This window comes from Clupea harengus, chromosome 2 (assembly GCF_900700415.2).
Source record: "Clupea harengus chromosome 2, Ch_v2.0.2, whole genome shotgun sequence".
Lineage (NCBI taxonomy): Eukaryota > Metazoa > Chordata > Actinopteri > Clupeiformes > Clupeidae > Clupea > Clupea harengus.
Window position 1 is genome coordinate 17,214,363 of NC_045153.1, and position 16,266 is coordinate 17,230,628.

General features: G+C 43.6%; 2 protein-coding genes across 6 annotated transcripts; both read left to right on the forward strand.

Annotated features, from left to right (window-relative positions):
• The first annotated feature begins 4,061 nt into the window (after positions 1-4,061).
• Positions 4,062-6,889, forward strand: abhd13 (abhydrolase domain containing 13). 2 transcript variants are annotated; one of them, XM_012819832.2, is made up of 2 exons: positions 4,062-4,232; positions 5,183-6,889. In XM_012819832.2, exon 2 carries the CDS (start codon positions 5,272-5,274, stop codon positions 6,298-6,300), a length of 1,029 nt encoding a protein of 342 aa, XP_012675286.1. In that variant the 5' UTR covers positions 4,062-4,232; positions 5,183-5,271; the 3' UTR covers positions 6,301-6,889. The 2 variants fall into 2 exon arrangements, with proteins under 2 accessions (XP_012675286.1, XP_031440754.1); XM_031584894.2 differs by lacking the exon at positions 4,062-4,232 and adding an exon at positions 4,339-4,728.
• Positions 6,890-9,497: 2,608 nt separating this feature from the next.
• tnfsf13b (TNF superfamily member 13b) lies at positions 9,498-15,818 on the forward strand. Of its 4 annotated transcripts, none has more exons than XM_031584912.2 (7): positions 9,498-9,807; positions 9,927-10,382; positions 10,688-10,781; positions 12,963-13,019; positions 13,559-13,683; positions 13,898-14,048; positions 14,365-15,818. In XM_031584912.2, the coding sequence occupies exons 2-7, from the start codon at positions 10,143-10,145 to the stop codon at positions 14,475-14,477; spliced, it is 780 nt and encodes a 259-aa protein (XP_031440772.1). In that variant the 5' UTR covers positions 9,498-9,807; positions 9,927-10,142; the 3' UTR covers positions 14,478-15,818. The 4 variants fall into 4 exon arrangements, with proteins under 4 accessions (XP_031440772.1, XP_031440780.1, XP_031440765.1 ...); XM_031584920.2 differs by having other exon boundaries at positions 9,930-10,382; XM_031584905.2 differs by having other exon boundaries at positions 9,498-9,801.
• The last annotated feature ends 448 nt before the right edge of the window (positions 15,819-16,266 follow it).

The window sequence follows — 16,266 nt, forward strand, 5'->3', positions numbered from 1 at the left end:
GTCATGCTATATGCCACATTGTTTTATGTGGTATGTATCTCTTTGTTTTGTCTGTTCCAGTTTTGCAACGATCAATCTTGTATGAGTAATTGCAGAGGGTGAAAAGAGTAAACGCAAGAAAAAACACCACTTGTAATAACTACTTACTAACCGAGAGTGAGGTCATGCCGGGAATATCAGACTGAGGCTTTAACGTTTTTATGGAAGTTTGATATTTCCCAGCATGACAAACAGTCGAGGTTAGTAAGTTTATTATAAGGCATTTTTCGCTCCTATCATTTTGTAAATGAAAATAAATGGTTAATAGAAAACATGTAATTTTGTTCAGCTCTCATGTCTTCTCACGACACAATGTGTTGTGTAGTAACCAATTACTTGCTAACTTCAAGTTACAGTGATCAATAGAAAACGGAAAACACGGCTCAGCTAAAATGGCTTTAATTTACAGTAAAGTAACAACACAAGTGATTCAAACTATAGTTTCTAGTCTTCATCATCACTCTCAATAATTTTTTTTCGCTGCCTCTGAATTTTCTCATGTCTGTTGATGTCTATCAATATCGCTCATTTTAAAAATTACGTCAGAGGGCAATACGGATCCGTATTAGACCGGCGAAGAGGGCAATACGCGGCTGGCATGACTACTCATATTTTTTGATTATTTAACATATTATTTGGTTATACAATATGGCCTTCTTTTGTGGTTTTTTGCCTATTATTAATTTATTTATTCAATTTGATAATTTGAGTTAGTTTGTTAACAAAAATTACAGACGGCTTACAGACAGAAACTTAAAATTTCTAAACCTGCTGTGCGGAGAACAAAAAACTGGAACAACAGAGAAGCTGTGGAGGAGCTGCGTGGCTGCCTGGATGACACAGACTGGGACATTTTTAGAACTTCTGTCTGGACGAATATACAGAGGCTGTGACGTCATACATTAGCTCCTGCGAGGACAGCTGTATTCCAACACGCACCAGGGTTATCTACAACAACGACAAGCCTTGGTTCACTGCAAGACTCAAACAGCTTCATTTGGAGAAGGAGGAGGCTTTCAAGAGTGGGGACAAGGATAGGTTCAGACTGGCGAAATACTCTTTTGGCAAGGAGATTAAGGAGGCCAAACGACAGTACTCTAAGAAGTTGGAACATCAATTTGCAGCCAATGACTCCTCGTCAGTCTGGAAAGGCCTTCAGGTGATCACAGGCTGCAAAACCAAATCCCCCCACTCTATGGAAGACCTTAGACTGGCAAATGATCTGAATGACTTCTACTGTAGATTCGACAGACAATGGACCAGTCCTAACCCTGTCCCCACCACAGCTATCACATCTACTCTTCCCAGCCTGGACAAAGACTCCACCCTCTCCCACAGAATTATCCCAGACAGCCCTCTCCCCCCCATCACACCACAAGAGGGATGTCAATAAGCTCTTAAAAAGACAGAACCCCCGCAAAGCAGCTGGACCAGATGCTGTCTCTCCCTCCACACTAAGGTACTGTGCGGACCAGCTGTCTCCAGTGTTCACGGACATCTTTAACACCTCACTGGCTGAATGCGTGGTCCCTGCCTGCTTTAAAACCTCCACCATCATCCCCGTTCCCAAAAAGCAGAGGATCACAGGCCTTAATGACTATAGACCAGTCGCCCTGACCTCTGTGGTAATGAAGACCTTTGAGCGCCTCGTGCTGACCCACCTCAAGGCCATCACCAACCACCTCCTCGACCCACTGCAGTTTGCCTACAGAGCCAACAGGTCTGTAGATGACGCAATTAACATGGGACTCCACTTCATCCTCCAGCACCTTGATTCCCCCGGCACCTACGCCAGGATCCTGTTTGTGGATTTCAGCTCCGCATTCAACACCATCGCCCCAGCTCTCCTCCAAGACAAGCTAACACAGCTGAGCGTGCCTGAGCCCACCTGCAGGTGGATCACTGACTTCCTGTCAGACAGGAAGCAGCGTGTGAGGCTGGGCAAGCTTGTCTCGGAGCCCCGGACCATCAGCACTGGAGCTCCACAAGGCTGTGTGCTCTCTCCTTTACTCTTCTCCCTCTACACCAACAACTGCACCTCCAGCCACCCCTCTGTCAAACTCCTTAAATTTGCGGATGACACAACCCTCATTGGACTAATCTCCAATGGGGACGAGGCAGCCTACAGAAAAGAAGTTGACAGCCTGGCTTTCTGGTGCAGCCAGAATCACCTGGAGCTGAACGCCTGTAAAACAGTAGAGATGGTAGCAGACTTCAGGAGGATCCCAGCCCCAACCATCCCCCTCATCATGTGTGACTCCCCAGTTAACACTGTGGAGTCTTTCAGATTCCTGGGAACAATTATGGCACAGGACCTAAGGTGGGCGGAGAACATCACCTCCACAATCAAGAAGGCCCAGCAAAGGATGTTCTTCCTTCGGCAGCTAAAAAAATTCAACATGCCGCAGGAAGTGATGGTCGAGTTCTACACAGCCATCATTGAGTCAATCCTCACCTCATCTATTACCATCTGGTTCGCTGCCTCTACTGCAAAGGACAAAGGCAGACTGCAGCGGATCATTCGGTCAGCCGAGAAGGTCATCGGCTGCGACCTGCCGTCTCTCCTAGACCTGTTCCACTCCAGGACCAGCAAGAGAGCATGCAAGATCATCGTTGATCCTTCCCATCCCGGTCACCACCTATTCCAAAGACTCCCATCTGGCAGAAGGTTCCGGGCTATAAAGACCAAAACCTCGCGCCACCTGAACAGTTTTTTCCCCACGGCAGTGGTGCTCACAAACAAGCCCCCTGCATCACACTGACTCTGGGTTTGCCAATTCCAATTCACAATTATTTATTATTATTTAATATTCTGTATTTGTCTTTTATTCTTGTTTTTGCTATTTTGTTGTTATGTTATGTGTTTTATGTCCTATGCACCAACCACCAAGATCATTTCCTATATATGTAAATATACTTGGCCATTGAAAGAATTCTGATTCTGATTCTGATTCTGATAAATATGTAAGTTGAAAATATCCTACTGTGTTTTTTATTCATTTATTTATTATTATTTTTTATTTCTTAAACATTTTTGGCGATGGGTGCCCTTTTTTTTGGTTTGAGCACCTGCCCCCCAAAATGTCTGTGCACGTGCCTGAATGTCAGGTTTATGTTTATCAATTGCATGTAGCCTACTTGTTTAGAGGGAATTGTGTGAGTAGCCAAAAAACTACATGTAGTAGTGTGTAGGCTAGTATGTAACTACGATGTAGTCCGTCTTTTTTCTGCAGCATATTGGTAACAACATTTGAAGTCATTAAACCGTTTGTCTAAGTTTTCTACTGGTGTTGTTTTGCTTAAACCTTATTTTCACCGATTTTGAGAATACATTTTCATTAAAGCAGCAATAAGGAGTTCTCTTTCAAAACTAGCAAGCTGAATACCTAAAAGGCATGCAAAAACCTTGCAAACACCACCAACAACCCAGTTGACACTGATAGAAGCTTGCCAACACACTAACTGGTGTCATTTGGCAGTATAGCTAGCAATGTCATGCTGTGAAAGCTTTTCCTCCATATTTGCAGGGTATTCCAGCCCATTATAAAGAACTACACAGGAATATCCTGGATGGCTAGTGGGAAGGACACAGGTGTTTATCGGTCCTTCACATGACCATATGCTATCAAAATGAATTTGAGGATGGTACCAAAATGAGTTGCCGATAAAACCATACCTCAAAAAGTGTCAAAGTGTTGCATAGTGTTCATTTAAGAACAAGGAAGTGTTAAAGTTAAAACGCCAAAAACTACAATTTTCCGGTAGACTTGCACACTACTTTGAAATGCTCGGGTTTCATGTGAATATAGGAACCAATTGTATAACCGGCAAGACTTCCGGGGAAAGATGCAAGTGGGTTAACGTTACCTTTCTCCATACATACTCTGTTTAGTGATGCCTCACACAAAATATGTTACAACAATTTGTCTAATTTCAATTGATATAATTTCCTTGTAATGTACACCGCAATACATTTAGCTAGTTGCTGTCAAGAAAACTTGGGTTTAATGCATCTGCCGAACCTGTCCGGAATTTCGGAATTGTGACACCGATGAAGGAAGTTAGAGGAAATGTCAGCTGGCTTTATCACCCATATTATTTTATATTGGGGCGGACAGGTTAAATAGTGTTTACGCTTATCTAACAATGTCATATTGCTTGCTGAAGGTGCACAGTTCCAGGATGGAGGAAAGGTAAACCAGTATTTAAATCCACAATAATGACAACGGAGTGATTTGAATGGCGGCATTGACTAGCTAGCTAAGACAGATAGCTATTGCTAACTTAGTAGGGCGGCAAGCCAGCTTTGCCTAACCGGTTACGTGGATGTGTACCTTCAAGTTGGAGCAAACAAAGCTGGTGTGCAGTGTATGACTGACTCATTTGGCTCATCAAAAGTCAAGCCACCAAACTCCCATTGATACAGAGATAACACTATATTTAATTTGCTGAAGATGAAACAGCAGCTTTCGGTGACTGTTAGCTCGTAGAAACGGTGTTGAATCTCCCGTGTTTAGCCACGTTGATTCTGAAAATGTGACTAGCAGGAGCAAGCCTAGCCAGCAATGCTACTGATCGCTAACTAGCTCAACCGGATAACTGGTTTGGTTTACAGCACAGCATTTAGGTTAACCGGTATTCTGTCCATTCGTCTGGTAAAACATAACAAGCTAACTGTTCAACTCGTTTGTAAGTGTACTATTTTGCCTTTTATACGCGTTCTCTGTTGGAAATGCCTTTTGTGTAAGGAATGAGACTTGTCATTCTGGGATCCGGGTAGATTAAGGTCGAATGCTGTAATGATGCACGCAGAATGATTGCGGTTAACTAAATACCCAAAGGCAGAATTGGTGTCCACGCTGACAATTTAATCTGACATTTCTTGGTTCAGCGGACGCGAATTTATAGCTCAGTTACATGTATTCTGCTAAACTGCCCATGTCATCTTTTTGAGGCGATTGAAGCTAACTCAATAACGCAATGGCTTATGCCTACCTTATATCAGGAAATTGTGCGTTTGTGTGTGTGTTTGACAACTGGAATTGCAGGTTTAACGTTACAGCCTCCAGTATCTCATGACTATGTGCACAACTGGTAGAGAGTTGGATATCACTGCTGTAACCCATCATGTTTTGCTTTACAGAATTGGTGACTGATTGAGAGGAGACACATAAACACAGGGGCCTGTCTCCATCCCATCCCATCCCGCCTCGTCCCTTCCCTGAGGTTGTGATGGAGAAGCCGTGGAGGTTGTGGGGGCCTCTGAGGCGCTGCCTGCTGGCCACGGGCTCAAGGATGTGGGGCGTGTGTCGCATCTCGCTGCTGGCGCTCATCCTGACCTTCCACCTGTATGGTGGTTTCCTTCTTCTGGGGCTCATCCTGTGTTCGGTGGCCGGCATCCTCTACAAGTTCCAGGACGTGCTGCTCTACTTCCCTGACCAGCCGTCGTCGTCGCGCCTCTACGTGCCTGTGCCCACTGGCATCCCGCACGAGAGCGTGCTTGTGCGTGCCAAGGACGGTGTGCGCGTCAGCCTCATCCTGCTCCGCTACACCGGTGACCCAGCAGCAGGTGACCCCACTGCCCCCGCGCCCACCATCCTCTACTTCCACGGCAACGCAGGCAACATCGGCCACCGGGTGCCCAACGCGCTGCTGATGCTGGTCAACCTGAAGGCACATGTGGTGCTGCTGGACTACCGCGGCTACGGCAAGAGCGAGGGCGAGCCCAGCGAGGAGGGCCTGTACCTGGATGCCGAGGCGGCGCTAGACTTCATCATGACGCGGCCTGAGGTGGATAAGACCAAGGTGGTGCTGTTTGGCCGCTCGCTGGGCGGCGCCGTGGCCATCCGGCTGGCATCCGCCAACCCGCACCGCGTGGCGGCACTGGTGGTGGAGAACACCTTCCTGAGCATCCCGCACATGGCCGCCACGCTCTTCTCCTTCCTGCCCGTGCGCCACCTGCCGCTCTGGTGCTACCGCAACAAGTTCCTGTCGTACCGGCAGGTGACGCAGTGCCGCATGCCCTCGCTGTTCGTCTCGGGCCTGTCGGACCAGCTCATCCCGCCCGTTATGATGAAGCAGCTGTACGAGCTGTCGCCCGCGCGGACTAAGCGGCTGGCCATCTTCCCCGAGGGCACGCACAACGACACGTGGCAGTGCCAGGGCTACTTCGCAGCGCTCGAGCAGTTCATGAAAGAGCTGCTCAAGAGCCACACCCAGGAGGAGACGGCGCAGGGCTCTGCCAGTGTCACCATCATATAAGGCCGGGTGGGGGTGGTCGACACGCAGGAGAGACCTCCTAGGCCTTCTCCGTGGGATTGGCATGATCTCCTCTCAACACATCCATTATTTGGTTCTGAATAAGAATGTACGCTTTTTTTTTTGCTATACTTGTACGGTCAACTCTTCTTTTTCTCTTCCCCCTCCACTGGACAAACCTCACTGACTTACCAATGTAACTAGACACAATGATGGTAGATACAGGATGTGTTTGGAGACATGGAAGTAGAAATTCAATTATGTTTTCAGAGAAACTGTTTCCTTGGTTTTTTTCCTTGTTTGTTTTTTGATTGTTTTTTTTTTTCCCCTAAAGATACTATCAATGCATGAGAAACACTTTCAATCATGACAGTACCCATCTGACGACGTATATATATCTACCTAATATATGCATCCAACTGAAGCTGATCAGTGAAGGTATATGAAATATGTTGATCTGTTGAATTACTATTTTGAGGTGCTGGAAGGTACCTAATTACAAAGCTCGTAAAGCTCGATTTGTGGTGTGAACTAGTGTGTGCCCTGTCAAACTCTGGACTAAAGGAAATTAAAATAAATATATTGTTTGGAATTCTGATTCTTGATGTAAGTGCATAGTATTCAACTGTCAAAGCACTTAAAATCCCACCTGCAAATGGATTCATAGACAACCAATAGGTTATTTGTTTGTGAAAAGACCAAAAATCCATATCTTCGCTCATACCTTTGGTCCAGTAAGTGTTTTATTGTTCTTTTTGGCGCATCCCCTTGATGTGAGGAAATCCTTACAGAATGACCCTGTCTCCCTCACTTCCCATTCAATGGTATGCTGCATTACAACAAAAGTCCAGGCCATTTACCAACTAATGAGAATGAAGCCCAGTTCATCCTGATGTAAATAACAGAATTGTCATCATCAGAGCTGCTCGTCTTAATCTTCTTCCCTATCTGTTTTTGAATATTTTTGAATTGGGCATGTATAAAAATGTCTGTTAATGTTCAAGGGTTTGCCTGCTTGAGTAATATTTGTAGCATTTGGGTAGGTCGATGCAGACACTGGGAACTATGTGCCCCTTATATTCGGAAAGGGTTACAGACTTTTGGAAAAAAAATAATGTGGCGTAGTCCATTGAAGCGTGGTCGTGCAAGAAAAGCAAAGCAGTCCTCAGCTTGTCTTCCGGAGGAACCTGGCTGTAGGACTAGCCGAACCAGGAGCCATGGGGGACCGCAGCCACCAAATGAGCACAAAGCCATCAAAGTTCCTGATCTGCATCATCCTGAGCAGATGTGTTGTGAAAATTCTGATTTCTTTTCTTTTTTTTTTTCTTAACATGGCTGTGCTCTCAACAGACTTACCTCTGTGTTTGTTTGATTCTGATGTACAAAGTAGGCTACAATTCGTTTCATAAATGCTGTTTTTCAAATGTTTTTCATCTTTCATATGGTGTCAAATTGTTGTGAAAGTGATACAAAATAAGGATTTGTAGAGCATGACGAACACATTCAGATTCATTTTTTTCCTTCTCTGCCTTACATTAACAACTGTTTTGTTTGGCTTATTAAGCACTTTCTCGGGGTATGCTACTTTTATGTGCGTGTGTATGTGCTTGTGTGTGTATGTGTGTCTCTCTCTCTCTGTGTGTGTGTGTGTGTGGGTGGCAGCAAGTGCTCACACACACGTGTGTGTTTGTATGTGCAGGTTCCTGTTTGTGCTAACTCCAGTCCTGTCTAGCCTAGAGAGACTCATTGAAATTTTTTTATTTTCCTCAGAATTGTCACACATTTTTCTTGAAGATGCAGTGTAGATCCATTACAGTTACAAAGGATGAATTGTCATTTTAAGTATGGCTCTTGAATTCATTCCATTCCCATACATACATATTTCAAAAATATATATTTTTTAAATGTTCTTGATATCTATAATTTAGAACCATAGTTGTGAACCTTAAATCTTTGCCATTGAAATTCAGCACCAGAACACCTATGAAAAAAGGCGATTGTCAGCACTCGACCTCACATGGCGTTAGCTGCAGTCCCTACAGCAGGTACAGCCATTCTGCTCGGTGAGGTGGGCCTACATTTCCTCAGGGCTTTCTGAGATATCGCTCCGAGACCAGGCAAATTTGCTAGGAAAAATCCACATGCTGAGTGTAATTTAAAACAAACAGTGAGTGACCGTGTAAGGCATTGGTTGTTCTCAGAATGCCAGTGGTGGTTGCTGCTGGTGCCATGTTGGTGCCAGCTCTCGACTAGCCAATGAAGAGTGCTGGTCAGCCTGTGGAGTTTGTTTTAGCGCACATGAGGAACACGACTGCTCTGACTTGCTCCTATTCAAGTGCACTGTTTATTCTGCAGCTGCATCGAGACTCCGGATGTCACTTGTGTATGTGTAGTCTAGGACAAAGGCCTTGTGTTGTCATCTTTTAAGTTCATTTTGAGCACAGAGACATTAATGTAGAAGGTGTAGAAATGCGTGATCGTGTCTTGATCGGTGCAGCCGTGCTGATGTGCCAGGACTTTTTTTTTCGGTGAATGTGTTTTAATGTTGGAGAATGTGAGAGGAGTCTGCTCCCTCTGCTGTGTGTCTTTTGGACTGATTCACTGGACTCAGTTCAGTTCCCCATGGACCTTCATACACTGACCACACACACAAATACACACAGCCAGCCATTTCCTTTGGTTTTTCCCACGTCACCTGTCTGTTCCAGTTATTTGATTATTTCATCATTTCTGACATGGTGCAATGTTGTTTTTTTTATGTGCGTGTTTGTGTGTAAGGTTATGACGGAAGTTTTAGTCTGTATTTAGTCTAACATTTAACCACCGTGGGTTTCACTTCATGATCAGGATTGGTTGACTGCATTTTGCCTTTGGCAATTTTTCATTTCATGTAGAAAAGCTTAGGTTGTGTTCTATCTACCTGTCACCATGTAGGATGTATATTTTTCTCATTTCATTTTGTTCTTTTCTATGCACTCAGTCACACTTTCTATGACCTGTACAGTTACAGTACATGCAATAAAGACATGTAAAACTGAAGCCTCCATTTGTGTGTGTGTGTGTGTGTGTGTGTGTGTGTGTTCGCAATGACCTTACTTCCTCCTAAGATTCCAGGAAGAAAAAGGAGAACAACAACATTAGTTTTGTTTTCTTTTTATCTCTACATGACAGCTTTTTCTGATTACTGTCTGTGCGTTTCCTCAACTTCCTCATTTGTGACTGGTTAGCTAGGAACTGAGTTGGATGTCCTTGGGCTTCCGTCTTCATGTGCTTTGTCTTCATTGCAGTTATCTCCTTCAGAATGGAAGTCTTTTCTGCCTTGTTCGTGCAGTAACGATGTGGCTTCTAGAATATTGGCAGGAAGTACTTGGCTGTGGTTGAGCATCCGCTGGCAGGATTTGGCACTCAGTCATAGCTTTCACCTCAGTCATCGCAGGGCAGATATCATCACTGGGGTCCAACCACTTTTGCTCTTGACAGAACGCTCTGGAGGTCAGGATTGAGGTGAAGGTGCTTTTTTATGTTGTAACATCAGTACTAAAGCATGATTTCAGACCAGAAGGAATTTTTCATTAGTTCAGCCAATTGTATGTTAGCTTACTGTATTTCAAACTGGTTTCTTCTCCAAGTAGGACAAGGAGTGAAAGCAACCGCCTGAGGAGCAATTCCCGAGCAGCACTTTCGTTTTAGCTGCCAGAGACATCATCAACCAGAGGAGAAAGCCCAAGACCCATGCAGAGAAGCCTGAAACCTAAGAGGAACTGCTGAAGAACAGTCTTTAAGAGCCATGCTCTGTGTGTGAGTGGAGCCTTTTTGGCACGCTGGCGGACGTTTCAGCCCGCGGGATGGTGAGGGTCAACGGGGCTGGTGGCGGCCGGAGGGGAGGGGTGCCCTGGATGGTGGCACTGCTGGCCCTGGCGGCGGTCACCTCGTCGTCACTGTCGGCCCTGTCACTGTACCGCGTGCTGGCACTGCAGGCGGAGGTGGAGGGGCTGCGCTCGGAGGTGAACCGACGCCGAGAGGAGCGCTGGGGTGCGCCAGGAGAGGCTCAGCAGCAGAGGCCGGCGGATGACAACTGGACCCAGGTCAGTCAATCGATCAGTCGGTTTGATTCCTGCAAAAGTAAGAGGGGTGCCAGCTTTTAATTTTTATAAGTTATCAGCTCTGTTTTGTATTTATTAAATATCAATTTACTTGCTTTCAAATTTGTGCAAGAGGAAATCTTGTGTCGGAATTTTGCTTCAGTTTTTAAATCAGCCTGGTACAATGATGACAACATATTTTACACATAGTAAAATGGATTAATATGTATTTAATAAATGCAACCATTTGTATTTAATTAATGTAATTTAAACCATTAAAACCATTTAAACATGTCTCACACACACAGACAGAGCAGCAGAGGCAGCTTGATGCCACAAGTGAAACTGTGACTGACAAGCCTGAAAGACATGCAAAGAGAAGTACCGGAGAAGAACAGGCAGGTAAAACAGTAATTAAAGCACAGACATTTGATTACAGAGATGTAGAATAGTGCTCATTACTAGTGTTGGAGTTTTAATTATTTAAGGTACAGTGCCCTCCGCAATTATTGGCACCCCTAGTGAATATGAGCAAAACAGGCTATAAAAAAATATGTCTTTGCTGTTTATCCTCTTGGTCTTTCACTCAAAATATTCACAAAAATCTTACCTTTTCATTGAAGTAAAATTATTGAAAGAAAAAAAAAACTGTTGACATTAAATAAATATTTTCCCCAAAAACATGTGTGCCACAATTATTGGCACCCCTAGAAAAATCTTATAATTAAAATCTAACTGAAGTATATTTCCAGTCATTTTTTACATTTTTAAGTTCACCTGTTTGATAAGGAAGTCTTAAGAGGTCAACCATGACTTCCTGTTCCACTGGCGTACAAATATGAGGTGACACAGGCCAAATTCCATTAGTCATTCATCACTATGGGAAAGACCCAAGAACACAGTGACGATGTGCGACAGAAAGTTGTGGAGCTGCACAAATCAAGTAATGGACACAAGAAAATCTCTAAAGAGTTGAAAATACCCATTTCCACTATCATGGAAATAATTAAGAAGTTTAAAGCGACAGGAGATGTTAAGAATCAGCCTGGAAGCGGACGTGTGTGTACATTGACCCCACGCACCGTGAGGAGGATGGTTCGACTGGAAAAAGAATCTCCAAGGATCACAGCTGGAGAATTGTAGAGATGAGTTGAGTCTTGGGGTCAGAAAGTCTCCAAAACTACCATCAGACGCCACCTACATCACCACAAGTTGTTTTGGAGGGTTGCCAGAAAAAAGCCTCTGCTGTCAATCAACTACAAACTAAAGCGCCTACAGTTTGCCAAATGTAAGTCAGACTTTCAATGGGGCCGAGTTATATGGTCAGATGAGACCAAAATAAAGCTTTTTGGCAACAAACATCAAAGGTGGTTTTGGCGTAGACAGAAACATAGCCATACAGAAAAGACCCCCATACCCAATGTGAAGTATGGTGGCGGATCTTTGATGTTTTGGGGCTGTTTTTCTTCCAAAGGCCCTGGACATCTTGTTAGGATACATGGTATCATAGACTCCATCAAATACCAGCAGATATTAAATGAAAACCTAACAGCCCCCTCCAGTAAGCTTAAAATGGGCTGTGGTTGGACCTTCCAGCAGGTCAATGATCCGAATCACACCTCAAAATCAACACAAAAATGGTTCACCGACCGCAGAATAAAGGTTTTGCCATGGCCATCACAGTCCCCCGACCTAAACCCCATAGAAAATCTGTGGGATGAGCTGAAGCCGAGTCTACAAACGTTGACCTCAGAATCTGAAGGATCTGGAGAGATACTGCATGTAGGAATGGTCTCAGATCCTGTGCCATGTGTTCACCAACCTCATCACGCATTATAGGAGAAGACTCAGAGCTGTTATCTTGGCAAAGGGAGGCTGCACAAAACATTAAATTAAGGGGTGCCAATAATTGTGGCACACATGTTTTGGGGAAAAATATTTATTTAATGTCAACAGTTTTTTTTTCTTTCAATAGTTTTACTTCAATGAAAAGGTAAGATTTTTGTGAATATTTTGAGTGAAAGACCAAGAGGATAAACAGCAAAGACATATTTTTTTATAGCCTGTTTTGCTCATATTCACTAGGGGTGCCAATAATTGCGGAGGGCACTGTATATAACACTTCCTTCTAAGGTATGTTTTTCTCAGTCTTGAGTTTTCTCATGTCTTTAAACTTTCTCAAGTGAAATAAAACTAAACTTAGTTTTAGTTTTTTTGTTTTTTTTTAGAACAACTTGCACAACTTGATACTAAAAGTAATAGAAGTTGTATATAAAGATGACAGTAATACTAAAATACAATAAGCCCATATTTTATGGGCTTGTTAAAATGAGTTATTTTACGCACAAAAACCGCTGAGTCATAAAGCTGTGGTATTAACCGGCACTGTGTGCTTCTCAGTATTTACTCTGAGCTGCAGTACGAGGTTTTAACACCTTAGCATATATGTTCGAATATTGGCTGCACAGATGATTTTGAGAGATAAGACTAAAAAAGCATGAGAGGAAGCTGCGAGGTTGTCTGCAAAGCAAACCTTTCCATAACCTCATGCATTCAACTGTACTCTTGGTTCTTTCCCTACAGTATTGCAGCCTTGTTTGCAGATGTTGGCAGATAACAAGAGAGCAACCTTTCAGAAGGGTGAGGCACACAGACTGGGCCTTTCCACTCTCCCCAGTCCTCTTTTCTGTTGTTCAGGGCAATGTTGTTTTGGGGTCAGCTGTAATGTAATCACAACACTGAGTCTGCCTCAGTGGAAAGGATTATCAGCTTTTCGGAGGGAAAGTCTTTAAATGTCATCCTCTGACCTGACAAGAGGTCATGTCCTCAAGTGCTGTGGGAAGTAATACCTAAAATGTTGTGTTAAATGTTAGCATAGCACATTTACTCTTAAAAAACACAGTTGTGAGCCAGGCTCATCATACAAGTTGAGCAAGAAATTCTCCTCAGGAGATTCCCAGTGAGGTTTGGCCATTAACCAGTAGAAGCTCAAAGAAGGTCAGGATAAGGGATTGGACCCTCAGGATGTCTGTCAAAAATGGCAGGTTATGGCCTGAGCAGAACAGAAAAAGGGAGGTGCAAAGAGGTATCTTTTTAAATCTTACATTTCAGTGCTAGCGTACTTAGCTATAATGCTATAATACACAAGTAGCTATCTCTGCTGCTACTCTGCTGTCTAGAGTTCGCCCTGGTGACACACACAGGCATCCCCTGGCAGACAGGCCTGAGACGGGGCACCGCCCTGGAGCTCCGTGAGGACATCATCCAGGTCAACGAAGAAGGCTTCTTCTTCATCTACAGCCAGGTTTGCAATCATTCACCCAAGGAGTGCCAAAGACTTGTCACGTCCATGTCTCTTTCTTCATATTTATTTAATTTAAGCTGAATTAAATTGTTTCACCGATAACTTGAGATGAAATGGCTTTTATTAACACATAAGCAATTGTGCAATTGTACTGGGGGACCTGTATTTTATAATACAACAGAGCTTTTTGGGATGCTGTTTGCCATGCTTCTAGGTACACTACACTGACCCTTTGTATGCTATGGGACACATCATCATACGCATGAAAAAGAACGTGGTGGGGGATGAGCGTCAGCATGTCATCCTCTTCCGCTGCATCCAGAACATGAACAAGGTCTATCCCTCCAACACCTGCTACACGGGAGGTAAGAGCCATGCCAGGGGTGACAGCAGCTAAAGCCGTGCCTGTGCCGGGTGGGAGATGCTGGGGTTTGGCATCGGCAGAATGTCTGGCTTTTGAAGACCCACAGTCCTGCGTATTTTTGACTTTTATTCCAATGATAACCCCAGCAAGAAATGCTTTCTTACAATCGACTTGTTTGCTTATAATCTAATGCCTTTACAGGTGCATGCGTAGGCCACATGGACTTCAAATAAACGCATAAACTATCTGTGTAAACTGTGTTGTCAGGCAGAGATGAATGCATTGCCTATAATATCCCATCTCTGCTCTGCCCGCAGGCATAGCCAAACTAGAGGTGGGGGACAAGGTGGAATTGCTCATCCCACGACCAAATGCCAATGTGTCCCTGGATGGGGACTTTACCTTCCTTGGAGCCATCAAGTTGGCCTAAGCAGTAAGACTGGGACTAGAGGATTTGCACACAGTGCCAATTTCCACAGACTTTGTATCTTGGTGACACTACACTTTCATATCAAAGACATAGAAGAAAAAGATGCTGGAGGTAACAAATGTACCAGTCTTTGGCCCATTCTGTAGTTACTTATTCAGTGAGTATCACTCAGGCTTTTGGGGAAAGTGGGAAAGGAGTCTTGACAGACCTTATCAGCACATAGACCAATCCTTTGTCCAAGTCTTTGGACTTTCAGACCAGAAGAAAAAGGGACAGTAATGAATCCAACATGAAAGCAGCATTAACTGCATGAGAGGCATGGGAAACGTCCCCTAGTTTCCAGTTGCTCTTCCCTTGCTACTGATAACTGATACCCATGGTGGACAGTATATCCTAATGGCTTTTATATGCAGGAACAGGAAAAAGATAAGGTTGAATACACACACACAAGAAAACAGGACACATGAACTGCCGTGGATGGGAACACTGTCGATTTCTTTGGTGTGATCCAAGCTGAAAGTACTCCATTTTGTAGTGCAATAAATACATTTGCACATCTGTACAGGCAAAGCAATATTGTCATGTGGACAAGACAAGAACATTGCTGTCTGTTGTATTACTTGTTGATAAGTCATTCATGTGTTCAATGTCTTGGAGGATCTGATTGCAGTGTGTACAGTGTTTACTGTACAGTGTGTACAGTCTTCACTGTGCTTGCCATGGCAACAGTTGCCACAGTTAAACAAACAACAGGCATCAATTTTGGCGCATGAAAAAAAACAGGCTAACTGCAGTCTCTGCATCACTCGACTTGCTAATACAGTTAATGCTACTACAAACAGGAAGTCTTGACACTTGATCAGCATTTTGACATTTTCTCACTTCATTAGCATTTCAGTGTATTATTTGGGAAGAAGAGATACGGACAGAAAGCTGTATTTCTAACTGACGGTCTCTTTTTTTTTTTTTGGGTGCACAGTATTTTATCACTGTTATTCATCCATCTATCTGTTCCATATTTGCTTTGTGCTTAGCCATACATACACTCTCTCTGCTTGTAGCTTACCTTGAATAACATTACCAGTGTGACCAGTATCTAAAGCAATGTGTATCTTACACAAAGTTATTTTACTGGAGGTTTTTCTCTTACATTTTGTTTGGTAAAGATTCAAATGTTGTCATTTATTTGTCCCAGTAGATGGCAGCATATTCACACAGGTTTGCGGCCATGATTCTATTCCCTTTGCCTCAGAATCCTTCAGCAACACATCAAGTAATACTGCCTGTGCTCAGTCTTTTGTGAATAGTGATGTCAAATAAAACTACATACACACCAGCTTCCTTACTATGTGGCATCCAGTGGCTGTTGAGACTTCATAGAGTTCATAGAATCCTATGGTAAACTGGCTGGATATGGTAGATGACTTCTGACACCATGTGATGGTATATTTTTGCAACCACCTAATTTACAACAAAATCTTGGCTGACGGTGGTTGATCTCCATTACCCTATTACCCCACTATATGTTAAGAGGTATTTATTAAGATTTAGGTCCCAAACACTCAACCTAAAATGTTACCATTTTGTAGATAAGGCTAATTCATGAAATGAGGTACACATTTTGGCCACTGGGGGTCCGTTTTTAAATTCTGATTGTAATTATTGCATAAATATTACATCTTAATATTATGGGCTATATGCTCCATACGCTGTAGTTCTGAATGATATTGTCTCGTGGCTGTTTGCTTCATTCTCATGCCTTACGCTCATAGTACCTGTATATGTAGTT